The 27357-nt window shown below is 42.6% G+C and overlaps 1 protein-coding gene across 5 annotated transcripts in view; it reads left to right on the top strand.

Moving 5' to 3' along the window:
• LOC108117568 (homeotic protein antennapedia) overlaps positions 1 to 24814 on the top strand; it is a 78501-nt gene extending 53687 nt beyond the window's left edge. For 2 of the 5 annotated variants that reach the window (XM_017230075.2, XM_017230076.2), the window contains exons 2-6: positions 10510 to 10748; positions 10813 to 11594; positions 12097 to 12135; positions 12271 to 12496; positions 23077 to 24814. In XM_017230075.2, coding sequence (XP_017085564.1) covers positions 10968 to 11594; positions 12097 to 12135; positions 12271 to 12496; positions 23077 to 23327 — 1143 coding nt within the window. In that variant the 5' untranslated portion in view covers positions 10510 to 10748; positions 10813 to 10967 and the 3' untranslated portion in view covers positions 23328 to 24814. The remainder of the gene's footprint in view (positions 1 to 10509; positions 10749 to 10812; positions 11595 to 12096; positions 12136 to 12270; positions 12497 to 23076) is intronic. The other 3 variants (XM_041819434.1, XM_041819436.1, XM_041819435.1) reach the window with 3 other exon arrangements.
• The last annotated feature ends 2543 nt before the right edge of the window (positions 24815 to 27357 follow it).

Here is a 27357-nt window from a genome sequence, read left to right as displayed (position 1 = left end):
AATGGTTTCTAAGAAGATTCACTAACTAACTCTAACTAATATAAATGTTTGCTTAGACTTGATAGTTTCATCAAATCATCCAACTTCTTTCCCATTAATGGTTATTCATTTTCTCAGTGCTGGGGGGAAGCCATCTCCCCCTGCCACGCCCCTCGAATGGGCGTGTTCGTGGCGGATACGGCGACATTTGCTTGGCAGCTCGTCATGTTGCCAACTAATTTCATGAAAGTTGACACAGAGCCACATGTGAAATCAGGCGGTGCCGGTGGCGGTGGCGGTGCTGGTTTTCGGTTGAGTAGGTGGTTGGTTGCCTTAGCTAACAATGCCCAATGGAATTGTTTGGCTTCTTTTTTCGTTTTTTGTGGCGTTGACTAAATTAACATTGACATGGCCCATGGTAGTTGTTGTTGCTGCTGCCGCTGCCACATGTGCCTCCCTTTCTGGGGGGGAGGGAGAAGGGCAAAAATGGAGTTTGGCTGAAAGCAAATAAAATATTCACACATTTTCCATTTCATATTTTGAGTGGCCGCCGCGTTGAAGTTTGCGGCCAGCGCTAAATGAAAATGAATTTCACATTTCCATTTCCACTTCCACTTTTCCCTTGGTTCTATTTTGTGGCGCCATGTAATTATCATATCATGGGTAGTCGTACTCGAGGACGAGTTGGAAAGTCCCCCGAGGGCAATGAGTGGGGTTTATATGTGGCCTCCAAAAGGATTAGCCCTGGATGAGCATTAAGTTTCTGTGGGCAGAAAATTACTATCTACTTTCGGTTAGCTTTTTAGGTGACTTTTTGTGGGAGGACGAAGGCGTTTCCAACTTTTGTTATTTGAAGAATATATAAAATGAAACAAAATCTTCTTTAACTTTATAATTTTAAACTTTACGTTTCCCTCTTAAGGTTCCCAGTTTATGATTTCACTTTTGTGGGTCAGGCACCACGCAAAGGAAATAAATTAAAACTCGTTTGCCAATTAAGAGTGAGAAAAAGAGTGGTCACATATGTATGACTATATATCTATATACGAGTATCTATATCTGTATATATGTATATGAATGTGTGCCATAGCTATTCATCTATATAATTCGCTCAACTTTCGTTTGCTGTAGACATTTTGTCGCATTTTGTGCGAAAATCGTCGTCTTCCTTCTCATCTCATTTTTCCTGCCCGCTGATTTCTCAGTCAAGTTCACTTAAACAATTTGTTGTTGTCCGGATCGCTTTTCTTGCTTCAGTGTTGCTATGTGCATCTGCAGCTGCCTTGTTGTTGCTGCTGCTGGTGCTGTTACTGCCGCTGCTCCCAAGGCATTTCACGCTCGTTGGCAGTCGGCGCCGCTGGCAAAACTGAAGATGCAGCGGTGAGAAACAGTGCTGGCTAGTTGGCTTTTTTATAGGCACAATATTGATTTAAAAAATATATAAATTTAATTTTAACTTTTTGATAAGAATTTATGAAGAACATTTAAAAGGGGTATGAAAAAAGGAAATCGTTCTCCATCGTTTCCTTTTCTAATAAATTGCATTCTGAGTTGATTAAAAACTTAAAAGAAGGAAAGAACAGAAAGAAGACGCCATAATTACACAAATATATTAATATATATTATATAATGAGTAACTTTTTAAAGCCTAAAATCATAGATAATGTTGATTACAGTAGAGAGTTTCCATAAGATAGAGTAAGTCTCAAAGTATAAATCAAAAGCAAGTCTGAATTTCAAACAATTGACTTACTAAAACACGAATCCCGGTAAATATTAACCACTTCCAAGTAACTCTTACAAAATTCATAGCCTTTTAAGCTAGTTTTTGAGTCCAGAGTTATGCCATCACTACAGATAAAAAGAAGAGCCAACGAGCCGTTGCCAGACATCCCAAAAAGCAGTGGAGAGATAGGGATTAGGGGGATGGGAGATGTGGAAATGGAAAATGGGAAATGGTAGAATGGGCAGACAAAAGCCAAGTCAACTCAAGGCAGGCAGAAGCTATGCAGTAGAAGGTGGCGGCTACTGGGGCGGTCGCGTTTTCCATTTCGTTGAAGTGGAAAATATTTTGTAAATTTTTTCGTGTATTCCTCGTTTTCGTTTTGCTGCGTTGTTTTTCCTTTGATTTTCTTCTTTTTTCCCGCTGTGGTGGCTCTGCCTCCGCAGTTGTTATTTTTGTAAAGCTGTGAGTTTATTTTCCCGCCCGCCCCCTCGACAGCGGCCCCGCTTGTTCTGTTTTGTATTTTTACAAATATTTTGTGTAATCTTTAAAGCAGACAATGATGACAGCCAGCGACGATGGCGGCATTTTGTGTCACATCCTGAAGACTTCCATGGGCGGAGAGCGTAAAGGGGGGCGCTTGAGGGTGGACTGACAGTGGGCGGTGGGTAATGCCAAAGTATTTAAGCACGTGCAGGCACAGGATTACAGGACAGACTCTGGGGCAACATCATGATTGTCACCAGGCAGCCCTTTCAAAGGCGGTATTGCTCGTACTAAGAATGGCAAGTTGCTTTCTGATATTCTTAGTTAAAGTTCTTGAAATGTTTTTAAGAAAATGGATTGTTTTCTATATAGAATATATACAGTTTTTAGGTCCCTCTTGATATACGGAATGAAGTCGTAACAGTTAAGGTACCTCAAGAGTTTTCTTGATTTTCAGCGTGGAAGATCCATTTACTTTCAAGATCTCGAAACTTAAATAAAGACCCTATAAATGACGACCTTCTTAGCCATTACCCACCGTATCCAGTATCCAGTACCCAGTTTCCAGTACACTCCACTGCGGTATCTCTTTTGCTGAAATGGACTCATATTTCGCGACAGGCTGTTAGTCAGCAATTCAGTTGGTTGCCGGGTCGGTCCCGAAGTCACTGAGCCTGTCATGACATTCGCCACGAGTTGGGGGGTGATACGTCTTATGCTCGTACATATAGATTTTTTCCAGCCTTTTGTTTTAGCATTTTTGCAATGTTGCCTGCTTTGCCTGGCTGTCGAGGGTTTTCTCGTCGCCGGCTTCTGTTGCGGAAAATAGAACAAAAGTTTTTGTCGCTGTCAGAAAAGTGTCAGGCGGCAAAGTTGAATGCTGTGTCCCCGGCAGAGGGCTGGGTTAGGGATAGAGAGGAGAAGTAGGGAAAGGGGATTGGGTCAGAGGGGGAAAGTCTCAACGATTTGAATAAGTAAATAAAGTATGAAACGGGAGCACATGGCAGCAGATGAAGATGACACTGCTAATGCGACGGCAGATAATCGAAAGGAGGTTAAGACCGCAAGGGAAAGATATCAGAAACTTTATATTTCGATTCGATATACATATATATAGTTCTAGGAACTGTAGAACTAAGAACCTAAATGCTATAGACGAGATAGATAAGTTAGATTACCAACCAACCTCTCAACCAAATGAACTTTACGTTCCATAGATTGCCAGATAATTGATTAATTAAAGCTTTTTGGCCTCAATTAGGGCGGGACAATTACGTGTTGACTTTGCGACATTTCCAGGCAATTGATCGAAGGGAAGTCCCTGATTTTTGCTAGAAAGCCAAGTCCAGATAATCTCTGCCACTAACAGGCAATTAAGCAAATTGCGGACTAGCCTGCGACTTGGCCTGGTCCAAACGGCGAGCACGTAGGCCAGGTTAATTGCTCTATTTTCTTTGCTGGGCTCAAGGCAGGGAGATTGGGAACTCTGTAGGTTTTATGGCGATTACCTGACCAAGGACCTTGCCGTGTGTGTGTGTGTTGCATCATCTGCGGCAGTCCTTATGCAACAATTGCAACTTTCACCTTTGACACCCGCTGGCTTTCGTGAACCCAAAATCAGCAGGGTCTCTCTTAGGACAGGTTCTGGCCGAAGGTTTTCCCTGAAAACATTCGAGGAGAAATCAGAGAGAGAAATCGGCATTTTGCGCCTTGCTAACTACCGATTTCGGTAACCTTTTCAACTCTTTCCCCCTGGCTATGATCCAACTAATTTCACTTTCCGCGCTAAAAACTATTTATTTTCGTGGCGCAACGTTGTTGGTTTTGGTTCGGGCAGTGGTCATAAAATGAAATTTAGTTACCTTCCACTTAAATGTTTCTACGCGGGGTTGATTGCGATACCGCAGCCACATAAAAAACCTTTGCAAATTGTTGACAACATTGCTGTGCTGGTTTTCTGTGTTTTTCTGAGTTTTGTTGTGTTTTTCTGTGTTTTTCCTTACATACAATGTAGTTTATTTGTTGTACTTTTTGCCGGGGTCAGCCGCTGCTGGAGCTGGAGCTGGAACTGAAACTGGTCAGGAAATTATAATTTTCACACGCAACCCGGTCCGAAGGCCAGGCACTTAACAATTCAATTGGGCCACAATATATTTCAAAGCCAACTGCACTTAACGAGGGCCTCTGCTCCTCCGGTGACAAACGGAGATAGTGCAGTCCGCGGATTGGGTCCAAAGGATCGGATCGCGTGTCTCGGGATCTGCGTGAGGAGTCTGCAACTGAGCATCAGACCATCGGAGCAACCAAGTTTCCAAGCATCCAAGCAGGCGAAGGCAATGCGCATGCGTGGCCTGCGTTTTACGCATTGCGCGTTGTAATGAAGGCATTTTTGCCATCGCAAACATGAGCCCAATGTGTTGGCCATGTTTCATTTTGCCAATCAATTTCCACTAGCTTTTTTCTCCGCCGTTTGGCTGCCAATCAACGGCAACAGATGAAGTCCAACATGGATGGATGTCAGTGGCAGCGAATCTTCGAGAGCTTTCAGTGGCCTGAGAGCTCTGAGTGCTCCGAGTGGCCCGAGTGTGGACAGCAGCAGACAGCGGCGGTTGAGGTCCTGCGGCGTTATCGCGGCAGGAACGGACCATCGATGGCCGTCCGCAGCGCCCGATTGATCGATGATTCGATATGATCGCGGCAATTTATGTATTTCGTGTGTGCGTGTAGATTGTCAAGTTGTTGTTCCAGCTTTTTCCGACACAACAATTCACAATTGCGATGGTGAAAGAGAGCTGGAGTTGCCACGATCATTAGCAATGCAGTTGCAGTTTTAATTGCATCTCGGATCTGGGATCCAGATCCTCGCCAGATCTCTCAGCGGACTTGCAGACGGGGAGTCAACCATTGCAAATGTGTCAATTAGATTTATTATCAGCTCTTGTCATTGTCCATTTCTGTGTGTGTTTACTGTCTGGCCGAACCTCTTCCTGCCCCTCCCCCTTTGGTTTCTTATTCCCCCGGGAGTCGCTGACTTGGGGCAGGTGCCTTCACACTGTGCCTCATGTCCATTAGTAAATGCTAAATATGCGCCAATTAAATGGCCAGGAAAATGCCTTATTCTGCCACTTGGCCATGATCATGGCCAAAATTTAAATGCAACAAAAAAGGAAAACGAAAACTGTCAGGAAAAGGAGTGGAAGCAGCACTGCAAGAAAGATGGTTTAAGGAATACATTCTCGGCTTAATATTCTCAGTTTAGAAATATCTTTCAGAAGAAATGTATCTTAAAGATAAAGATGTATTCAATGCGCTCTCTAAGAAGTAGTTCCTTGTTTATCAAGGAGGAAGTGCTTATATTTCATGCATAAGAAACCCAATTTAAAGTTTTATCTAACAGTTTTCTATTAGCTGCTTATATTAACTCAAGTTTCTTCCGCTTTTCCGAGTGCAGCACTGTATTCATGGACCGACGGCAAAGACAAGGAGAATCGTCAAAGCCTGACATTTTTATTATTATCTCTGGGAACTGAGAACTGAGAACCGGGAACCGGGAACCCAAAAACTCGACCAGCTGTCCCTTCAGCTCGTACCCCTCTCGAGGAACCCCTTCCCACTCCCCTGGTTTCAATGACTAGCCAAGCGTTGCCCGCTGCCGCGTTGACAAGCTCAATTTCCAATCGCAATAAAACGCAGCACTCGCAGTAAGATAAATGTGAGAAAAATGCAGGCCTCCGTCCTCGCAGCCCCCTCGTCATCGATTGCCACCGCTCCTTAAAGGCCCCCTCCCTTCCTCCAATCCCCCTTCATCCGTGTCGCCGGTTTCCTTTCCTTCCTCTACTTCTTGGTCTTGGCGTCTCTGTCTGGCCGCCGTCGCCAAATCGCGTGGGTTTATCCTCCTGCAGGCTGAGCCAGAACCTGACCAAGGCCTGCAAGGCAGAGGCGGCGTAGAAGAGGGGCTGAGGGAAGTGATTATCAATCTTCTTTATAAATTAAGGATCCTTAAAACCCCTAAGAGCTGAATCGAAGATATTTCTGTTACCACATACTTATACTTATTAATAGCCCCTTTAAATTTTGTTAGCTGCGCCTCTGCAGCATTTTTGTAGGGTTTTTTTCAGGCTTTTCTCTTGTTGTTGTTCTGCGCTTGCCTCTGTTTTTGGTGCGCCGCTTCAAGTGCCTGAAATTTATAGTGGTAATAAAATTTTATTTGCTCTTTTAGTTGATGGCACAATAAACTCTTCTGGCATTTTCGGCCCCCCCTAAAGAGCACGTGCTTCGGGTCTTCCTCTTCAGGTGATTATATTGAAATATATTCTACGCAGAAGACGGATTGAGTACGCCTGATTTCAAGGTCATTTGGGAAATGTTTGTTTGGGTGAAAAGTGGAAAACATATATTCTGAACCATGGTGATAGAGGAAAACATGGCAATCATTTTCATCTCTAATTGGTTATGGGATTTGATAGTATCTTTGATTTATTCTGGCCTCATTTCTAAAGAGCGCAGCTAATTAAATTTGCACATTCTTTAGAGTTTCTGGTGTGATTTTTCCTAATTGGAGTGAAGATTCTCTTACAACTTGACGGCTTTTTAAGGCCAACTATATGCGTTCCACCTTTCGCCCATTCCCACCAGCTTCCCCTTCTACACATTTTCACATTTTCACCGCTGCGAAAACTTAGTCAAGCCAATTATTATTTAAATAAAATGCAAAGCAGCAATTTAAGCCCCCGGCAGAGGTTGGCGCAGCCGAGCAGAACGCTCCTCTCCACTTGGTTTAATTGAGAGACATCCACCCAGCACCTCCCACTCCTCCCCCTCCTGATCCCACCTGAAGATGAGACGCACTAACTGGCTATAAGTTTACCGTTGCCGCTTCCTCTCGAACGCCCTTCTTCAAATGATGCCGACAACAATAGCAATGGCAACTCAGGCAGCGGTTGTGGCAGAGGCAACGGGAGCAGCCGAAGCGGAGGCAGCAGCAGGAACAACCAGAACGAGAACATTAACTGACAGTTGACGGGCGACGCCTTCGTCTAACGGTTGAGAATTAACTAAAAGGAAAATGGTAGCAGAAAAAGTGTAAAAGATTTGCCATTTTAGTTCATTTTGAGTAGGTTGGGTTTATTTTAAAGGTATTCAGATAACGGAACTAAAAAATGTAAATTAGTATCTTAGGACAGGTCTTAGGACAGCACTTACCGAAATATAATATTATTTGAATGACTATACTAATAATACAACAATAACTAAGTACAGTTTGACAGAGTTAAGAAATATTTCAAAAAGAGAAAAACCTTAAACTTCTTAAATTTATTAAGAACTGTCTTTCAGTTTCTGTATTTTGAGAATCTAGTTAAGCTCTTCGGTTTCTTAGCAACAGTTACTTACTAAAAGCCTTCAAGTTGCTTAAATGCAAATATTAAACCTTTCAAACTTGAAATTTATATTAAAAATATAATAAAGAGGTAGTTCCATGCAGGCAGACGTGTAGATTTATTTTTATATTTGGGCTTTCTTTTATAATCTCAAAAAGCACCGTTTAGGCTAAAAGTATTTTTGATATTTAGGAAATTTCCGTAAATATCGAAATCTCTAGTTTCTCTTCCCTAAGTATAGCCACGCGACGGCAGAGCAGTCGCAGTTTCCCTCGAAGTCGTAAATCAAAATGGCTGAAGCTGAAGTTGATGGCCGAAGAAAGAAGTCATTCATTTCATTTCATTTTTGTTCATTTCGATTCCTCTTCCGTTGGTTAGACAGGGACGGCGCATGCGTGGGAGTGGATGAGCGGGATGGGAAAGTGTTGATGTGCTCATTAACCGTATTCTGGGTAAAATCTCCGCACTGAGTGATGGATAACCCGTCCGATGGCCCTCTGTTTCGCCGACGGATCTGCTTTTGGTCGGTTTTCGGTTGTGCAATCAGCTGTCGAGGTGTGTGGCTTAAAACTGGTAACGGGACTGCCCATATGGCATGCGCACTTTATGTGTGTGTGTGTGTGCGTGCGGGAGTGTGTCCAGTGCGAATGTGTGCGTGGCTAAGTGGGCTGGGCTTAAAACTATGGTTCATGTCTTGGCTGAACCTGAATGCATGGGAAATGCCATTGCACAGTGGGATGAAACGTGGTAAAAGAGCTTAAATAAATTTAGATACTATGTTAGATGAGTTTATTATGAGAGATTATTGTTTTCAAGCAAAACCATTCGATCCTAAAGAAATTCAGTGAAACTATAAATATTTATTTATTGAAAAGATAAACCTAAAAAATATCCGAAATATTATTCCATAACATATTTTAGCCAAACTATTTTTTACTAATATATATTTTTAAGTCAAATGTTGTATTATTCTTTTCTTTTGCATAGACTTTTAAATTTTATTAGGCCTATCAAATCATTTTTTATATATAATTTGGACACCACTGTGACCAGCCGTCAACTTCAATGACGCAACTGACAGTTCGCTGATATTCTGTAAGGTGGCGCCGCCTATAATCTAATTTCATGGCATACTTTTGGGCTGTCAAATTTGACGAACTTTTGACATTTGACATGTAGTGCTGTTAGTTCCCTGAATTAGCGATAGGTGGCGTTTTATTGCATTGCATATTATAAAGGAACAAAAATTAGAAATTTATTAGATAGAAGATATATCACACATTAATATCTTATTATGGGTTTTAATGAAAATTAAGAACCAAAGCTAACATCAATATAATATGATTCCAAAGACATTTGCAATTAAAGTGCGGCTAAATCTGTTATGGCAAATCAAATTTGAGCAATTTCTCCGCTTGAATAAATCACATCAGACGAACATAAATCATACAGTGAGCAGGCACTTGCCCCACTCCGCAACCGCAGAGGCAGTGGCAGCGGCAAAAACAGGAAGAACAGACAAAACACACATCAGACATTATTATCATCTCGCTTGTGCTTGAGTGGGTTTCTTTGCCTACCCCAAGGCACTGGCACTCACTGGCTTTTCCGCCCACGGCCATGGCCACCCACATGTCTGATATAGGCAGAGATCGGGGCACAGTCCAGCGATTTGCCAGCATCCGTTTGGCCCTCGACTGGCACACACACGCACACACTAACCAACAGAGCACTCAACACACACACACACACACGCAAACGAGAAAGCAGGCTTCCTTCCGCCGCTGCCATTGTCCTTTCGCGCCATTTTGCCCATCCCGAAAGTCCCGCTCAATCGCCATCATTGGGAAATGTGTAATTGAAAGGGAAGCTTTTGGCTTTGGCAGCGTCGGAGGCAAGAAAATTATTTCGTTAACAAAAGAGGGAAATGCCAGGAGAGTGCTGGTGGTGGGGGTAGAAGAGGAAGAGCGGCAGGAGGACGAACACAATGCAAAGCGAGAGCGAGAGGGAGAGGGAGAGACAAGACAGAAATATTTTAAAGTTTACCGTTCCGTTTATTTTATTATTATTCCCTCTTTCGTTGTAGTTGTTGTTGTTGTTGTTTGGGGTTTCATGCTTTGTGCAAGTCGGGGAAGTTTCATTTCCGACAGCAAGTTAACGTTAGTTAGTTGGGGATTTTCGGCAGGGTTGTCACCATCACCACAGACTCTGGCTCGGCCAGAGCAGGACAGACATGTGAATATGCATGGCTTGGCAGGGAACGTGTGTCGCCATCTCCCTCTCTCTGCCTGTGTCTGTCCGTCTGGATTATCCAAGGCGGCGCTGGAGAGGGAAATTTTGTGATTTATGAGGTCAGAGACTCGTGATAATGAGCCAGGAAATTAAATCACTTTGACCGGAAGGATGTCAGGTCAAAAGGGGATAACACAATTGATTTCATATTCATAAATTCAATGAATGTTGTCAACTTGTCAAGGGGGGTGGAGGGTGGTTCACTCGCATGCCAGTGGAAGATCCTTGGTTTGAGGATTACGAAAGTTACCAGGGGGGCATTGTCATCTTGGCTTGGCTTTGCGGAATTTCTGCTATGGAAGAGTTGCCAGGTTTGCATAAAATACTTTATAGCATGTAAAAAACTTATATAACATGATAATAGGAAACTGATCTTGACTATAGTCGGCGAACTTAAAAGTAAATGCGTATCGAATCACCCCACAAACCCTCCCAATTCCCAAAATCCGACTTCTTGGCACATTTTTAAGAACTTGGCCATGCATACGATAAGCCATTTGTCACCGGACTCCACATGTTGCTCCCAGCTCCCAGTTCCCAGCTCCCAGCTCTCTGAACATGTGAAATCAGACACTACAAACGTCACTTTAAACCCAAACTTTGAGCTGAGAAGACCAGCAATAACCCGAAATTTCGCCATTCCCATTGCAGAGTTTCAAAATCAAAATTGAGGAATACCAACTAGAGGATAAGGCTACGTAAGGATCAAAGCACACCAAGGAGAGGGATTTTCTAGCAAATCGAAAAGGTTAATTTCGTCACTTTTGGCCAAGACAGCAACAGAGGAACAGCAAAGCGGAAATCATTTTATACCTCACACCACGACTACACACTAACTAAGACTAGGCTACGCAACTGTACATTGTACTTAAGGTTCAAAGGTTATTTAGGTGGGTAAGGAGTAAGATATATCCCCCGATTTATTAACTATAATCACTACATTCTATATTCCAGTTTACTTTGTATATACGGAAAGTAGCTAAAAGCACGGAGACAGGAGGCAGGAGCACCACAGTCACTAGCCACTAAGCAGAGTCACAGTCACGATCACGTTCACTCCAGGATCAGGACTCGCGGCGGGATCAGCTGACGCTGAGGAAGCTGCCACGATGACGATGAGTACAAACAACTGCGAGAGCATGACCTCGTACTTCACCAACTCGTACATGGGGGCGGACATGCACCATGGCCACTACCCGGGCAACGGGGTCACCGACCTGGATGCCCAGCAGATGCACCACTACAGCCAGAACGCGAATCACCAGGGCAACATGCCCTACCCGCGCTTCCCGCCCTACGACCGCATGCCCTACTACAACGGCCAGGGAATGGACCAGCAGCAGCAGCAGCACCAGGTCTACTCCCGCCCGGACAGCCCCTCCAGCCAGGTGGGCGGGGTCATGCCCCAGGCCCAGACCAACGGCCAGTTGGGCGTGCCCCAGCAGCAACAGCAGCAGCAGCAACAGCCCTCGCAGAACCAGCAGCAGCAGCAGGCGCAGCAGGCCCCGCAACAGCAACTGCAGCAGCAGCTGCCGCAGGTTACGCAACAGGTGACACATCCGCAGCAGCAACAGCAGCAGCCAGTGGTCTACGCCAGCTGCAAGTTGCAGGCGGCCGTCGGCGGTCTGGGCATGGTTCCTGAGGGCGGATCGCCTCCGCTGGTGGATCAAATGTCCGGCCACCACATGAACGCCCAGATGTCGCTGCCCCACCACATGGGTCATCCGCAGGCGCAGGTGAGAAGGGATCCTTTTAATGGTTGCTTTGGTAGTAAGGTTAAGGGGCAAGGTTGCAAAGTGCTTTGGTAGAATGAACATCTTTTGACGCTTAAGGATAACCATCATCCATCATAAGAAATAATGGTTTATGATAACAATATATTCTTTATACTTTCTGTTTTAATATTTATTTAAAAAGGGTTTTAAAAGATACTTACTATGATTATAAGCCAAATTTAAGCTTTTTATAGATACTTAGGTTTATTTTAAACACACCTTGCTAACACCTCAAGAGATTACAGTAGGAAATTTTATTATTAAGTTAAAAGTTTTCTTTATCAAGCCTTCATTGCTAGTTCTTATACATTCTTATTAGTTTACTTTAAGCTATTCCTTATTAGTTTATATACTTCTTCAAGTTAACCGTACTTAGAACTCCTTAACCCACCTGCATATTTCGCCAACCACTTAACGCTTTTCCCATCTCTTTCACCTTCGCTTTCGCTGCTCGCACCCGCAGTTGGGCTACACGGACGTGGGAGTTCCCGACGTGACAGAGGTAAGATCAAGTCCGCATTCCGCTTGTCTCCAACACCCAAAGACACAAGGACTAACCCCCTCGCAGTGGTGGATGGTTCGAAGTTCCCCTTGTTAATAAAATTATATAACTAATCTGAGCATTAACCCTTAACAGGTCCATCAGAACCATCACAACATGGGCATGTACCAGCAGCAGACGGGAGTACCGCCGGTGGGAGCACCACCGCAAGGCATGATGCACCAGGGCCAGGGCCCGCCCCAGATGCACCAAGGACATCCTGGCCAACACACGCCCCCTTCCCAAAACCCGAACTCGCAGTCCTCGGGGATGCCGTCTCCACTGTATCCCTGGATGCGAAGTCAGTTTGGTAAGTGTCAAGGAAAGTGATCGACAATTCCACGAAACGTATTAAGTGGAATTTTTCTTCTTCTTATCGTAGTGGGTTGCTGTAGTTAGTCCCCCGTAAAGCGTTGATCGTAGTTCCCATTAGAAACGTAATTGAGTGCATACAACGGCAAGAGCTGTTATTTTAGATTTTATTTTTAGAACTTTTACAGCGAATATCGTAAATCGAAGCAGTCCACAAGCAGTTAAAACTGCTTGTATATGTGTTTACTGCTTACTAACAGATCGACGAGCAAGCAGTTGCCTGAGCAAAGTCGACAAGCAGTGAGATAAAGTAGCCGTCCTTTTAATTTAAAAATTTTTCAAGTCAAGTCTTTAAGTCTTACAAAATTTATTTAACAAATTAAAATTAAATTGATTTATTTATTTTTTATTAAAAATAACAGGTAATCACATATTTAAAGTCAGTAAAATGATAGAATATACAAATATTTTATTTATAATATTTAAACTGCTAGATAAAATCAAAATATTTCATTGAGGGATGTTTTTATTTTTAGTTTTTGAATATATTTTAAAATTCTGAATATTCCTAAACTCTTTCTGCACAATATTTTTGAACGTGTTGACATTTGCCTCACGACGACGACCTTGACACGTCCCGGCAATTTCACTTTATTGCCTTGGCCAATTGCTCGACATTAGCCGTAATCCATCTGCAAAGACATCCCGATACCTGACATTCTTTCAAATTTGCGAATTTCCCAAGTCCCAAAATCGATGAATGCAGGCAGATGAAAGGTGGTAGACGAAAGAGGTGGCGGAAGAGGTGCTCCTCGGGTTCCGCTTGCCCAAGAGATCTCAGCACAGAAGGCGGTCCTGGCAGCTAATGCAAATTGACAATAGACCCGAATCCTGTCAGGAAAAGGTTTGCCAAAAACCCGAGGCGTAACTAATGAGAGCTAGAAAGTAGAGCACACACAGACTGCATGTGGTTCGGCTTTAGCCTCAAAGGATGTTGCATAAGCGGGGTTAGTTTTCGTCCGCCTTTCGAGGGAAATTGCTGTAAGGATGCGGAGGCGAGGCCCTTCCAAATATAGAATTCCGTTGGCCTTTCACTTTTCCCCGGGAGAAAGTGAGAGCTGGCCTCAAGTGGTTGGTCCTTTTCATTCCATCCGCCTTCCACCTTCCGCCATCAGCCATCCGCTATCCGCCAGCTGACCTGCTCCTGGGTCATTACCAAATCCAAGCAGCTCTCCCCATCCATATCCCCAACTCCCGATCCTGTTGTGGTTTTTTGTTTGTTGCCGGCTGTATTTTTTCGCTTTTTCGCCAAAGCCAGATTGAGATGTAAAGCAGAATTGATGAGCGCCATTAGTTACACGTTATGTGCAATGGATGCCATCAATTTATTAATCTCCAGAACACGCCGAGGCTCCATTCATAGCACCACTCCGCAGTGGCCACTCCGTCGTCTTAATCCCCTCCCTCTACGCCTCTGCAGCGGTGCAAAAAGTAACCGAAGAAAAAAACTCAAGCAAAAAGTACGCGCCTTAAAAAATGAAGAGCAGCCAGGCAACCGCCAGGCCACGGTGACATGAAGTTTTCCCCTCTTTTCTCTTATTATATATTTTCTGCTGGATTTTTTACTTCTTTTCTTTATTAAAAATGAAGCGGTCAGAGAGGATGAGCAGAGGGGTTGGGCTGCTGGCTGCTGGCTGCTGGCAGCAGAATTAAAGCTGGAGTTGGCCCAAAGCTCGGTCCGCATCTCCCGCGGCGGCAACTGCGGCATTCTCACTGTGCCACAACATGATCCCCGAGCTTAAGTTACGATGATTAAATGCATACGAGTTTATTTCTGCTTAGGTTTTTTAGTCTTTCCCTGGGCCTGCCCAGCCCGTCCTCTCTTCTGCATTTTGCATAGCCCATAAATAGTCGGAGACAGTGGGACAAATAATCGAAAATTGCTCAAAGGCCTGAGGCGTTTGCCAAATGGAAGAGGTTTACATTGAGGGATGGGCAAGAGCAGGTTTGGTCTAGGATTAAAAGGTACCACTTAGTCATTTGTTTAAAACAAAGCGGGAAAAGGAGGTGGCGCTTAGTAACATAAAAATCATGCTACTAATTTACAAAGTATAAACTTTCCTAAAGCCAAATCTTTAAAACATGCCATTTGAATATTTACGCAGACTGCCTAAACCTCCTTCCATATCTCAACTCGTCCACTGTAACTCGATTGCAACTACTTAACGCCTGGACATTTTTCAAGCGTGCATTAGGCAACAACCAAGGCGAACAAATAAAAGATAAAGGTGCCACAAAGGTTCCGATCGTGACTGGGCAAGGCGAGAAGAGTCACTTCGGGGTCTCTTTCGATGCTGGAAAAAGGAGAAAAAAGTGCAGGGAAAACGAAACTCCGTTTCAATTAAGTTGTAACTCATGGATGGCAGTCAGCACAATGGGGCTTGGAGCCCCCTTTTTGGCCCTTCAGCTGGGCTCTCCTGCCTTAATGTTGTTTTGATATTTACCAAGTTCAACTCGATTTCCGCCGCTTTCCTCGCCTTTCCCCTTGCTGTCGGGCTGCCATTTGATAATTTGCTGGTGGGGCGAGGAGGAAAACTTGCAGTCCAAGCCAAATCCTTCGGATGCTGCTGGCTCTTTTTGCGGTCCTCGAGTTTTGGGGTCATAAATTTAAGCGACAGTCAACAAATTCTTGCAACAAGTGTTTGCCTGGCCTCCTCCGTACTCATTTACACACGGAAAACAAATGCCCCACAAAGTTGGTGGCTTATGCAGGGAGTAGGAATGCCACATGGAGTACTTCGCTTTTGTGATAATTTGCAGATATTAAAAGCTAAGCACATTCTTAAAATGGTTTTTGCTTATGTTAGTTGTTAAATTAGCGGGTTGCCTATCAAAACTAGAAAACTTCCTGCTTTGCCCACCAAAACTGCAGTTTCGTTTTACCCGAATAAATGCATTTTTTATTGGCGCTGTCAGGGCCGCTCATTGTGATTCACTCTGATTGCCTGGGAAATCTCTCGCTTACATAAAATGGAAATATTTATGCCAGCGGAGCCAAAGCTGAGCACTTTTCAATTCTGGGCAGCCAGTGGCTGGGCTGGGCAGGAGTAGGAAAAGTGCACTTCATTGTGCGCATTATAAGCGACAGTTTCCACTCCTCTGCCCCTTGGAAGCTGTCAGTGGGGTTCAAGACAATGAAAAGAACTTCCCGCTGGCCAAAAAGTTGCACGTTGTCTGCTGGAAAAACTTTTGCCCTGGCTTTGGTAAAACGTTGATCCCGGCCATCATCCGTTTGGCAGTTTCCAGCGATCCGAGGAAAGCGAGGGGCTCGAAGGAAACTTTGCCATCCTTGGACTTTGTTGTCTGTTGGCGCTGCACTTAATGTCCTGGAGAGTTTTGCTTAACTTGAGGATTTGCGCGCAAACTACTTTTCGATGGCACAAGAGCGACAGCGGGCGGTGGGCGGAGGACAACTACTTAGGCAGACGATTGGCCCGGCTTAGATGTGTCCACCCAAAGTGAAATTGTGTTAACGTATTTTCCTCAGCCATTCCTCAGGATTCTCATACCCTATATTCGTACTTGTGGAGTTTCAGGGGCTATTTTGTATTTTTTAAAAGGTTTTTACTTGGAATCTTTGAAAGTTTAAGTCATTTATTTGGAATGTTTATCGAATAGGTCGGTTAGTAAGTATAATTTTCCAGTAAGTTTTTAAGTTTATTGATGTTCTTTGGCACGTTAGTCCACCTTTTACCTGTAAATATAGATATTAGGGTAAAACCACTTCATAAATATATATAGAAACGCACATCCCTATGCGATCTTCTATATACATCCCCCAATAAGTCTGACAAGGAGGAGTACAAGGTATTCGAAAGTCCAAATCGCTGGACCACAACTTTTTCTTGATTTTTTTGCTGCTGGCAATTTAAGCGGACGGATCAAAAGATAATTTGCCAAATGCGTGAAGATTTTTTCTAAATATATACGAAAACGTACATATATATGTAAGGAAAACTCACCCCTCTGACAGGGTCTGTCAAAAAATTTGAGCAACGTGAAGCACAAAAAATGACACAGGAACTTTGGGGATTTCCACAGCCCCACAGCCCCACACCCACCAACCCACAACCACACACACCCGCAAACATTCTGTGGTGTTGGGTGGAAAAGTTTAATAAAGCGCAGCAAATGCGAAGAGGAAATTTCGCTTTTATTTCGGCAGAGCCACCCCCCTTTCTCCACGCCTCCGCCCCTGGGCTTGTGGCCAGCTGAGGAGCGCAAAATAATGGCAACAGCTCGCCAAAGGTCCTTGGGGGCCTCGGCACTCGGAGATGGGTCAGTTCTGGAGTTCTGGACATGGGAGAGGCATCCGGGGGCCTTGTGGCTCAATCGCAGCTCTGTTTTCGGATTCCATTTTTTCGTTCATCTTCTGTTTGGGCCGCTGCTGTTTTTGTATTTTGGGATTTGGCCAACCTTTTGACAAATTACGAATATTATTCATGCAGCAATGAAGTGAGGAAGCTCTCGTCGTCCCGCGCCAACCTTTCGGGCCTCCTGCGGTCCTCCTCCGCGCTTCGGCGTTTGGGATTCCTTTAAAAATGTATCTGATGGCGAGTGGGGAATGCAGGAACATCCGAAACTAGTTAGGAATTATTAATTTGAGGTTATGCAAAGGAGAGCTGCTTCTCATAGGCTTGCTGCAATAATATCAATTAGGGATAATGGTAGTTTAAAGAGTTTTGGCAGGGTGGAGGGTTGCCTTAAAGGTAATTCTATGAAAAGCTTTAAATTCGATGAATTTACATCAAAGATAACACTAAGTATGGATTTATTTGGAAGGAGCATTTATGTTCATTGTTTAGTTTATGGATTTGTAGAAAAAATCGATATAAATATATATATATTTTGATAGCAATGAAGAATGCCAATCCATAGTTGAGTAGTTAAAGTAATATTATGTTTTCTTTAGATGAAGGTTTAATGAATGTTTTTCTGTTTTCAGTTATGTTATTTCTTAAGACATCAAAAACTGTAAACTTTAAAATGAACTTTGCATTACTTTTATCCAACTTAATTTTAACTAAGTTTCCTTTTGAGATGTGTTTCATAATTTGCTTTCATTATAGTTGCCATTACCCATACCAACTTAGCTTCGACTAGGACTTCCTCTCCAGCATCTATCGCTCTCTCTCCTGTCTTCCCTCTCTCCCACTGCCGCTGTCGACGTCGTCGTCAATGTCAGCCACATGTTTCAATGGCTGCCAGCCAGCGGCCATTGGAGAAAGCGAGACGGAGAGCGGGAAAGAGAGGCCATGAGAGAGACGGGGAGAGACATTTCGGCTGCTCAGGGATACTTGATATGAGCCTGACTGAATGCCTGCTCTCTCTTTCGCGTCCCTCGCATAGCGTGTTTTAGTCAGCTGTCAAATATTTTGACATGGGTAGCCATGGCCACAGTGAGCATCCAAAATGGGGGAACGGAGGGCAGGCACTGGGAAAAACATAATTACTTAATATTTGGTCGTTAATTAAAAAAAAGAAAAATCATTCAAATTTATTATATATTAAAAATAAATAAAGTAAAATTTAAATATTAAAATCTCTTGTAGATCAGCATTAGATAATAACTTAAAAATGGTATTTCTTTTAAGTTTCTATCAGCTTAAAGTCATTTCAAAAAGTAACTACCGATTATTATTTTTTAATACTTGATATTTTCAATTATGTAATCAGGTTTTTCCCAGTGCAGAGCACCGAAACGGTGGTAAGAAAGCGGAGCGACCGAAAGAAAGAAGAGCCCGCAACAACAATCAGATGGCGCGCATAGTTTCCCTCGTTTTCCCCTCCGGTTCGCGTTCTGCTTTTGTTTAAGCGATAACTAAATAAAGTTTAAAGTCCCCTCCTCCCCCCCCCTTTCGGTGCCATAAAATGAATGCATTTTTAAGCCCCTAGTCAACTCCTTGGCGATGCTTTCCGCTCTTCTTTCCACTCCGATTTTTGGGCTCCATTTTTTTTTGTCAACTTTTGTCGATTTTTAACCCTCTTAAGTGCTTAACAAGTCCCAAATTAAAAACGCTCTGAAGTCTCCTGAGATTACAGCCAGATGGAAAAGGGCAGCCAGATGAAAATTATAAAAAAGAAGGCCAACAAATGATCAAATGGTCAATGGCAATATTTAATTGTGGCTCTTACCTCCGGAAATAAAAACCAAAATTCTTGGACTTAATTAAAAAAAAGGGAGGAAAAAGAGAAATTGCTGGCGGGGCAGTCAAAGACATCAAACCTCAGAAGGATTTCGGGCTATATTTATTCCTGCTCCCTTCTGCCGTTACATTTTTTGACGTTCCATTTTCTGGCCAACTCCCCGAAGGTTGTGAAAACAGCAAGTGGAAAGTTGGTGACGGCAAAAATACGTCAAATATGCAAAACAATCAAATGGGAGGAAAACTTTTCGGCACCCACCCTTCCTCTCTCTTAGCCCACTGCTTATTTAGCACAAAGTCATCGAATGAGTTGGCAGATTCGCAGCAGAACAGCGGAGAGCTAGCAGAGAATGAAGTGACATCAACCAGCGGTGTTTGTCCGCCTTTTTTCCAGCACTAAATGCCACACACGAACACTCTTCAGCTGGATGAAAAATTTATCAACTTACGATCATAAATAATAATCATTTTCCAGCTTTTGTTGCGGCGGCCTGCGTTTGTCTGTAATTTCCGCAATTAAAAAAACATTTACTCGCATTTGATGTGAGCTTTTTTTTGCCCGCTCGCCCGCTCGCCGGCTTGTACTTGTTTACGTTTCGTTTTGTTTGTGGCTAAATGCATTTTTGTATTTGTTGCATGACGAGCGGCTTTTCGGCCAAGAAGACTGCGACGGCTGCAGCGACCACCCAGCTGCAGTTGGGAATGGCTGCGGCCTTAACCCGGGGCCAAGTCTTCTAATTTTGGAGGTCATAAGCAGTGATGTCAGTTTGATACTGCTAAGAAAAGGGCTATGTCTATGGTAATTCGATTGGAAATGGATTAGAGTTTAAGATATTGATGCTGCAAACAAGGTTAGTAGCTTAGCCAGGCTAATGAAACAGATTTTCCTACCCTTTAAAGATGAATTAATCATTTGATTACAGCAAAACTGGCTTGCCATCAGGCCTAGAGTCCCATTATTTTCCCCACCTTCCCTCTAGAAATTCATTTCGCACTTTCTGAACTTTCCCTCACGATGCTGGCCATTGTTTTAGTTCCGCTCGACGGGACTCGTGTGCGATGGAGAAGCAATCTCTGCCAATATAATAATTCATTATGGGCATTATAAAATAGAATTTTTTCGAGCTATTAAATAATGCTTTTTATTTTTAATTTTTTCCTGCTTCAACGAATTCCATAAAATGTTGTTGGCAATTATTTTAATGATTTCCTTTAAACGTTAACCAACACACTCTCGCACACGGACAGCCAATAGCACTAATGTAATTGTGTGTGCCGCAAGGGGTGGGGCGGAGAGAGGGGGCTGATAGGGGAAGAAAATGAAATAAAATCCATTATGGAGCCGGAGCAGTGTAATAAACGAGTAAAATGGTTAAAATGGTGGCCTAATCGCAATTTAATTACAATACGCTTTCATATCAAAAAGCATTAATGCCCCCGGTCCACTCGGTTCGTCAGTCAACCACTCAGCCACTTTAGATGTATGGCCGGTAGAGGGGCAGCAGGGTGGGGGCGTGGCAGGGGAGCGGTGAAGAGAGAACCTGAAAAGGTCTTGCCTTTGGTACTTCACATGTATCGCTACTCTTTTTCATATTAATTGTTTCACCTTTATTATATTTCTGTTGCTGATACCTTGGGCCCCATTTCCCCCTGCCCCGCCCTCTCTTCTACTCGTCAGAGCGCCATTAATGCGTTTATAATAATTTCCCAGCGCTCGATTCGAAGCTCCTGTCCAGAAGAGGGCGCCCCAATTGATCAACGCTCGCGCATAAAAAGTGTATCTAAGACAAGCAAGTACTTCTTCTCCTTCTTGCCTCCGGTTTTTTATGTTTTCTGAGTGATGGCAACATGAAATGTGCAAAGGCATCATTAAAAACAAATTTCAGCGAGCGCCCGCTCTTAAATTGCCAATGCACGCCCCTCTTTCAGCGTAACCCGTCCCCTGCCCATCCCCAAAGACCCCACTCTCGTATGCATTACTTGTAGGTGTTTTCATCAATTAAAATAATCATTTATTTGCAATGCATGAGGGGCAGACACACAGCTTTGTGCTGCTAATCATCAGCAAAACTTCAAAGGGGAGTGTAAATGCAAATGCAAATGGAAATGGAAATGTGTGGACAGTGTTCCAGAAAGGGAACAAGATGGCAATCAAATGGGAGCAACTACTGGAATTACAATGGCCTTTGGTCTGTTTGAAATGAGTGATAATGACTGGCCTTTTATTTATATAGGATTTTTAATTAGTGCGATGTGAATTTAATTAAGCTAATTAAGCGAAATACTGTTTACCCCTTCAAACCCCTTCTATATGGATTGCATTTAGCTTGCAAACTGTTATTAATAAGATATAGAACTCCCCTCCCACTTCGTTATCCATCATCTCGGGTGAAAGTCCAGCCCATTTATTCCGCTCTTAATCCGCTCCTAATACCCAACTCTTTGGACTTCCCCCCGTGGATTCTTCGCAGACTGGCGAAGGATGGTCCAGAGAGAGGGGGATGACCACGCACGCTTTTTGCCACAAATCTTTCAAGATTTTTTGCCGGCACAGCGACTCGTCTAACTGATGATGATTAAATGCGAACGCCTCGGGTTATAGACATGGCATCAGCCGTGTCATTTAAAAGAAGGTAGCTGCTCTGACCACCGCTGTGCGGCATTCCCTCCCCTTCCCCTTTCCCTTCACAGCCAGCACATAGCCACCACCCCCTCCTCCGGTTCTATACGATTTGGATTCGCGCGCCTTAATGGATGCCGCACAAAATACAAAAAAAAGTACAAAAAACGAAGAGGAAAAATACATAAAAGAGCTTATGATGTAATGACCTCGAGCCAAAAGATGGCAGACACAAAAAATACATAAAATATTAAAAATGAAAAAATCGGACGAGCGAGTTGAGCAAGACAAATGCTGAAGATGTTATTAAAAAATAGTTAAGACTGCCCACCTCAAGGGGGAGGGGGGTTTTGAGGCGAGGAACGAGGTATGAGGGAACTTCCACTGATTGCCGCTTGGCGTGGTTGGTCAAAAGCCACCGCAATGCCAATGCTGCTGTGGCCGCCTTCCAATTTCCGGCCGGACATTTTCCAAACCCTAAAATAAAACATAGGCAACAGAGAAAAGCACTCAAGACGTGGCCGGGAAAACTCCACCCGAAAATGGCTTCTCACGCTACCAACCCATTTCAATTACCCATTGCCCACCTTCGCCATCGACAATTACAATATTTGCTGCTGCGTATTATATTTGACATATTTTTCCCGGCATTTTCACTCCGCTCTTTTTCTGCTGCTGTCATTACCGAAATTATAATTATAGTAAGTGTCATTAGGCGCCGAACTCATTTGGTTGGTTGCTTTCGAAATGGAGTGGCTTGGCGGTGGAGGTGGCTGGGGCGGGGGCAGCCTTCGTAATTATTCCGAATTATTTTACAGTTATGCCCAGCTACCGACCGAAGGGGGGCGTATAGGCTGAGGGGCTCGAAGGTGAAACTGCACTTGCCTGAATCACGGGCATGATACCTCTCCGCTTTACGGACAATCAGACGAGCGGACGGACAGAAGAGCGGACAGACCGCATTGGGGCATAATTAGTTACCTTGTCTGCTCGCCGCTTGATGTCCATGAAATCTCCGCCGAGTTTAATCCACAAATGAACACAAAAATGAGGAACATTGTCGATAGTTAGATACCCTTTTCTAAACTATAAAGATTTAAAATATTATAAAATTGTATGCTGTACAAAGATCGAAAGGGAAACAAAGATTTTGTTGTTTCAAAAGATTTAACCTAAGAAGTCCTCTTAAAATACACACTACTGTTACTTTGACTTTGAACCCAAACTAGAAAGAGTAATTTTATGCACCTCTAAAATCCTTTCAAAAGTCGTTACATTAAAGACCCTCCCAAAGTCTTTCGACCCCTTAGAAAGTGTATACCCTGAAAATTAAACCCAGAGTTCCTATCGGGATGGCCGACCGAGTAGGGAGGGAGAGACCCCTTTGGCCGCCGCCCCTCGTCACAGACCTGTTGTGGGCCCTGTTTCTTCTCTTTTTTTGACAAGTACAAATATCCGAATTCGGTAAGGTTGTCTTTTAATCAGCCTCAGTTTCAGAGTCCCAGCGCCTTGCTTCATGTGGTTTTGAGTTCCCCCACTCCCTCAATTCCTCAATCCCCGATCCCTCATCCGGGATTCTCCGGGTGGAGAGAAGAAGAACAAAAAGATACAAGATATATATTCTTATTCCAGCTCTTGTTGTTGTATGCATTGTAGTGGACCTGTAGATACAGTAGAACTTGTTGTTGTTGTTGATTTGGTGGAAGGTGAAGCGTTGCATTGATTTTAATTGTGAAAATTTGTACTTTTCTTTGGGCCCAACAGAACGCAAACGCGGAAGGCAGACGTACACCCGGTACCAGACCCTGGAGCTGGAGAAGGAGTTCCACTTCAATCGCTACTTGACCCGCCGGCGGAGGATCGAGATCGCCCACGCCCTGTGCCTCACGGAGCGCCAGATAAAGATATGGTTCCAGAACCGCCGCATGAAGTGGAAGAAGGAGAACAAGACGAAGGGCGAGCCGGGATCCGGAGGCGAGGGCGACGAGATCACGCCACCCAACAGTCCGCAGTAGATCAGGTGCCGGATCAGCAGCCCGATCAGGAGCAGCAGCAGTTAAATGAAATTTCTATCTAAATACAATTTACGTTAGTTCGGAGGAGAGCGCAAAGAATTTACTTCGATCCCAGAGGACTATCCAATCTATTACCTATCCAATCCGTTGAACTTCGCGTGGACTAAAGTAAACTCAAACTAAACTAAACTAAACAAAGAGCGGAGCTGAGAACTCTGCCTGCAACTTAGTTAATTGTTATTATTTTCTACTTATTATTTAATTGTACACGAAAGGCCGGCGGAGAAGGCGAACTAAGATAAACGTACGGTAAAGATAAAGATAAAGATAAAGATAAAGATAAAGATAAAGGTAAAGATACGATAAAGATAATGGTAAAGATACAAGTAAAGCGTAAAACTCAAACAAAACCAACTCATGTGACCTCAGATCTAAATAAGCTATATTTAACTATAACGCATATATATACATAATATATGGTTAACTATACATGATACCAAGTAAAGCTAAAGGCAAGGCGTATATATAAAGTAAATATATATGAAGCATATATACTATATACACGATAACATTAGTTCTACGCGTCATAAGTACTGTACGATTAACTTATATATACACCCCAGCATACCCCTAAACCCTAAACCTAAACTAAATCAATGTTTGTAGCAATCCTAGCGCAAAACTATAAAATAAAAATCCAAAAAAAAAACACCAAGTGGCGTCAAAATCCATTGCATGTTGGTTCGAGAAACCATAAATACCAGATAACACTGAACACGAATGATAATAGAGAACCTTGCTGCTAAGAGAGTGTCGCAAGTTTAGACAAAGAGATACCAAAACCACGGAATAACGTTGCTTAAAGTAAACATACAATAAAAACGAAAACAAAACTATTAACTGGCAGAAGCTTAAATATAAACGGAAAGGAATCGCAGAGGATTGATGTAAAACTCGACGGCAAATTAAACTTTATAAAACTCTTAAGAGAAGGTCAACCAACTTGGGTTAACCACTATTTCTTTTATTTTTAATTTCTTGTGCAATTTTTGGTTCTTGCAAAAGTAAAGTTAGGTCGAAAAGGATATAAAGTATACCGAAACATGAATTGGCAGGTGAGGAGCGAGAGTTTAAATTGTTAAAAGAGCAACACAAAGATATGTATAGAAAGTAATGAATCGAAAATCGAATAAAACCCTGTAAAGTAGTAAATTGAAATGCATTATTAGACGAGGATGCTGCGAGGGGAATCCCCTTTGAGCGCAGAACCGAACGATTTCTATATGAATATTCGCCTAACACTAACTATATAAATGTATGTACGTAACTCAAACTCAATTTCCACGCCGTCCGTGGAAATCCATATACCAAAGTCAAAGGAACGAAGGAGAAAGCTAGAGCAGGACGAGAGGGAAGCAGAACTATAAGGCATCATATGTTTATATGTAGATATATATAATTAAACCAGCCCAATATAAAGCATGTAACTTTATAGAGCGTTTCGTTTGTAAATTCCCTACCCAACCCTACCCAACCTCCCCGTTCCCCCATCCCAGGTGAAAGGATTTGTGATTTGCAATAGAAGAAAATAGTCAAGAGAAATCGAAAACGAAAAACCTAACCAAGAATTGGCTAAAACAACCTTGAGAGCGGAATTCAACTCAATCCAGATACGTAACTTTCGGCCTCATTCTGTAAGAAACTAACTATTTAAGTTTCGATTCGGAAAATTATAAAACAAAAAGAAAATTGGAAAAAACATAAACATAGAATGTAGAAATTCACAAGAAACAAAATTCGAAAGCGTTGATAAAAGTATATATATATATATTTGAGAGAAAAACAAAACAAAACATTAAATACACTCGAAAAAACATTTGTGCGAAATCGAAACGAAATGTGGAAGCTAAACAATTTGTTGTAAATAAAATTTAAACTTTAGTGTAAACAGACGAAGGAGAGGCAGTGGAGGGGCTGCCAGGCAAAGCGAAAAGCATAAAGAAAATTATAATTAAATTACAAATGAGATTTTGTTTTTATTTGTAATATTTATAATAAAAATATAGTATTTAAAAATTTAATTTCGAGTGTTTTTCCTGGGATGGGCGATCTTTGCAGTGGGCCATCTATGTCTCAAGTTACTACCTAACAAGGTAAGTTTTCCTTCAGATATTCATTTAAGCATTCAGTTAATCTTCTTAACTTACTTTCAGGTTCTTCCCCTTTCGCAAAGAGACTTTCTGAGGCCACTGATTACGTCAGAGGGTGAGCACTGCATTGACATAACAATTTCACGTGGAATCATTGACTAAACATTCGCTTTTTTCGCAGGCCTCGAACACGGACCATTTTTGAAAACGATCTTATTAATCTGACATCATAATAAGCGATTAATCAAGTGGCATTAACAAAGCCCTGACCAATGGCCAATGGCCAAGCCAGACACCTGAGACCCCCGGACCCAAAGACCACGATCAGCAGCTGCTCCACCCGCATAAACTGGCCTCAACGCGGCTCAAGCCGATCTCTGGGCCAGTCAGGAGCTCGAACAAATTGAATACTCATTGTTGCCATAATCGCTGGCCATTTGTAAGCGCGAAATGCAGTGAATGTGGTCAGTCACGTTTGTGTCACAGAATCACATGAGTAATTCGGATTCAGAATATTGGGTTTTCTGCTGCTGTAGATGTCAACATCCAGGCCGAGGTGTTTGCCGCAATCACGAGGCACATCCCTAGTTGACATAAATAGCCCCAGATTTGAGCAGCTGCCAATTTGGACTCACGGATGCGAATGTGAAAATTCCTTTTCCACGGCCGAACCAGCGACATCGCGAGGACGCATCTCCCTCTCTCCATATTCCCACAACATTTTCTGCCAAGTTTGAGTTCCTATTTGGTTTTCGGTCTGCTGAAGTTAATTAAAATGGTTCCTACTTGGCCTCAAATAGAATTTTCATTATGAATCCAACCTAGTGCCCAGATCGTTCAGATATATAGCCAGAATGGTGTACATACCTATGCTGTGAGTCTCATATTCGATGGGGTGTGATAATGAGTTGAATGGCTTATTGCAGAGATATTTTCGAGGGACTGTTTTGTAATTTCGACTAAATTATCCATACTGTTGGGATAAAGATATAAGTTTGGCGAAATAAAGCAAGCATTTTGTAATATTTTTGAAAGATTATCAGGCAATTTGTTCACAAAATTAATCTACTGATTTATTAAGTTTAAGTTTTTGTACACGAATAAGACTCAATTTATAAATTGTTTTAACAAATTGATTAATAATGTTACGTAGTATAAGCCCATAAGGAAAATATTGTAGTTTAAAGATACATTTTTATTTGATTTTTATAAATTTATATCAACAACCTTCAACATAACGAAATTGCATTATTATTTTAATTGGATTTTGTATCAATAAATTTATGTTTGTACCCGACAAAAATGTTTGATTTCTCAAAAGTTTTTCAGAAGAGCAAGTTAGCTTGCACTTTTACATATAATTACTAAAATAATTTAAGTTAGAAAACCTTCAATATTAGAAAATAAAACCATCCAAGCTAAAATATGTACATAAGAAGATGATTAAGCTACCAAAGAGAAGGCAATCAAGCGATTTTATTAAAAAACGTTTGAATTAATTAACACGGGTTACTTTGACCATCAACAAGGTCTTCAAAGTAAGAAAATAATACTCAAACGATCCGTAGCAAGTGGCCAAAAAGAATGATGTAAATGTCTGAAATTGAATCCGGCAGTAACCTCCGCCATCTGTAAACAAGGAAAGTGCAACATTCGGCGATCGAGCCAGCCAGCTGCCTAGGGCCAATCCGAGATGGATGCCAAGTCACTTGAGACATCTCACACTCTCGGATCGAGTGAGTGCCATGGAGAAACTATCAATAATCACTTCGCTGGAATTAAGACAACACTTCAAAAAAACTGAGATAAATCATTAATTACGGAAAGCAAATTGAGACCGGTTGAGAGTTTGTTGGAAACAAAGCAAGATGTCAGAAATC

This window comes from Drosophila eugracilis, unplaced genomic scaffold (genome assembly GCF_018153835.1).
Source record: "Drosophila eugracilis isolate 14026-0451.02 unplaced genomic scaffold, ASM1815383v1 contig_722, whole genome shotgun sequence".
Classification (NCBI taxonomy): domain Eukaryota; kingdom Metazoa; phylum Arthropoda; class Insecta; order Diptera; family Drosophilidae; genus Drosophila; species Drosophila eugracilis.
Note: the sequence above shows the minus strand (reverse complement) of the source record. Positions and strands in the feature narration are given on the sequence as shown.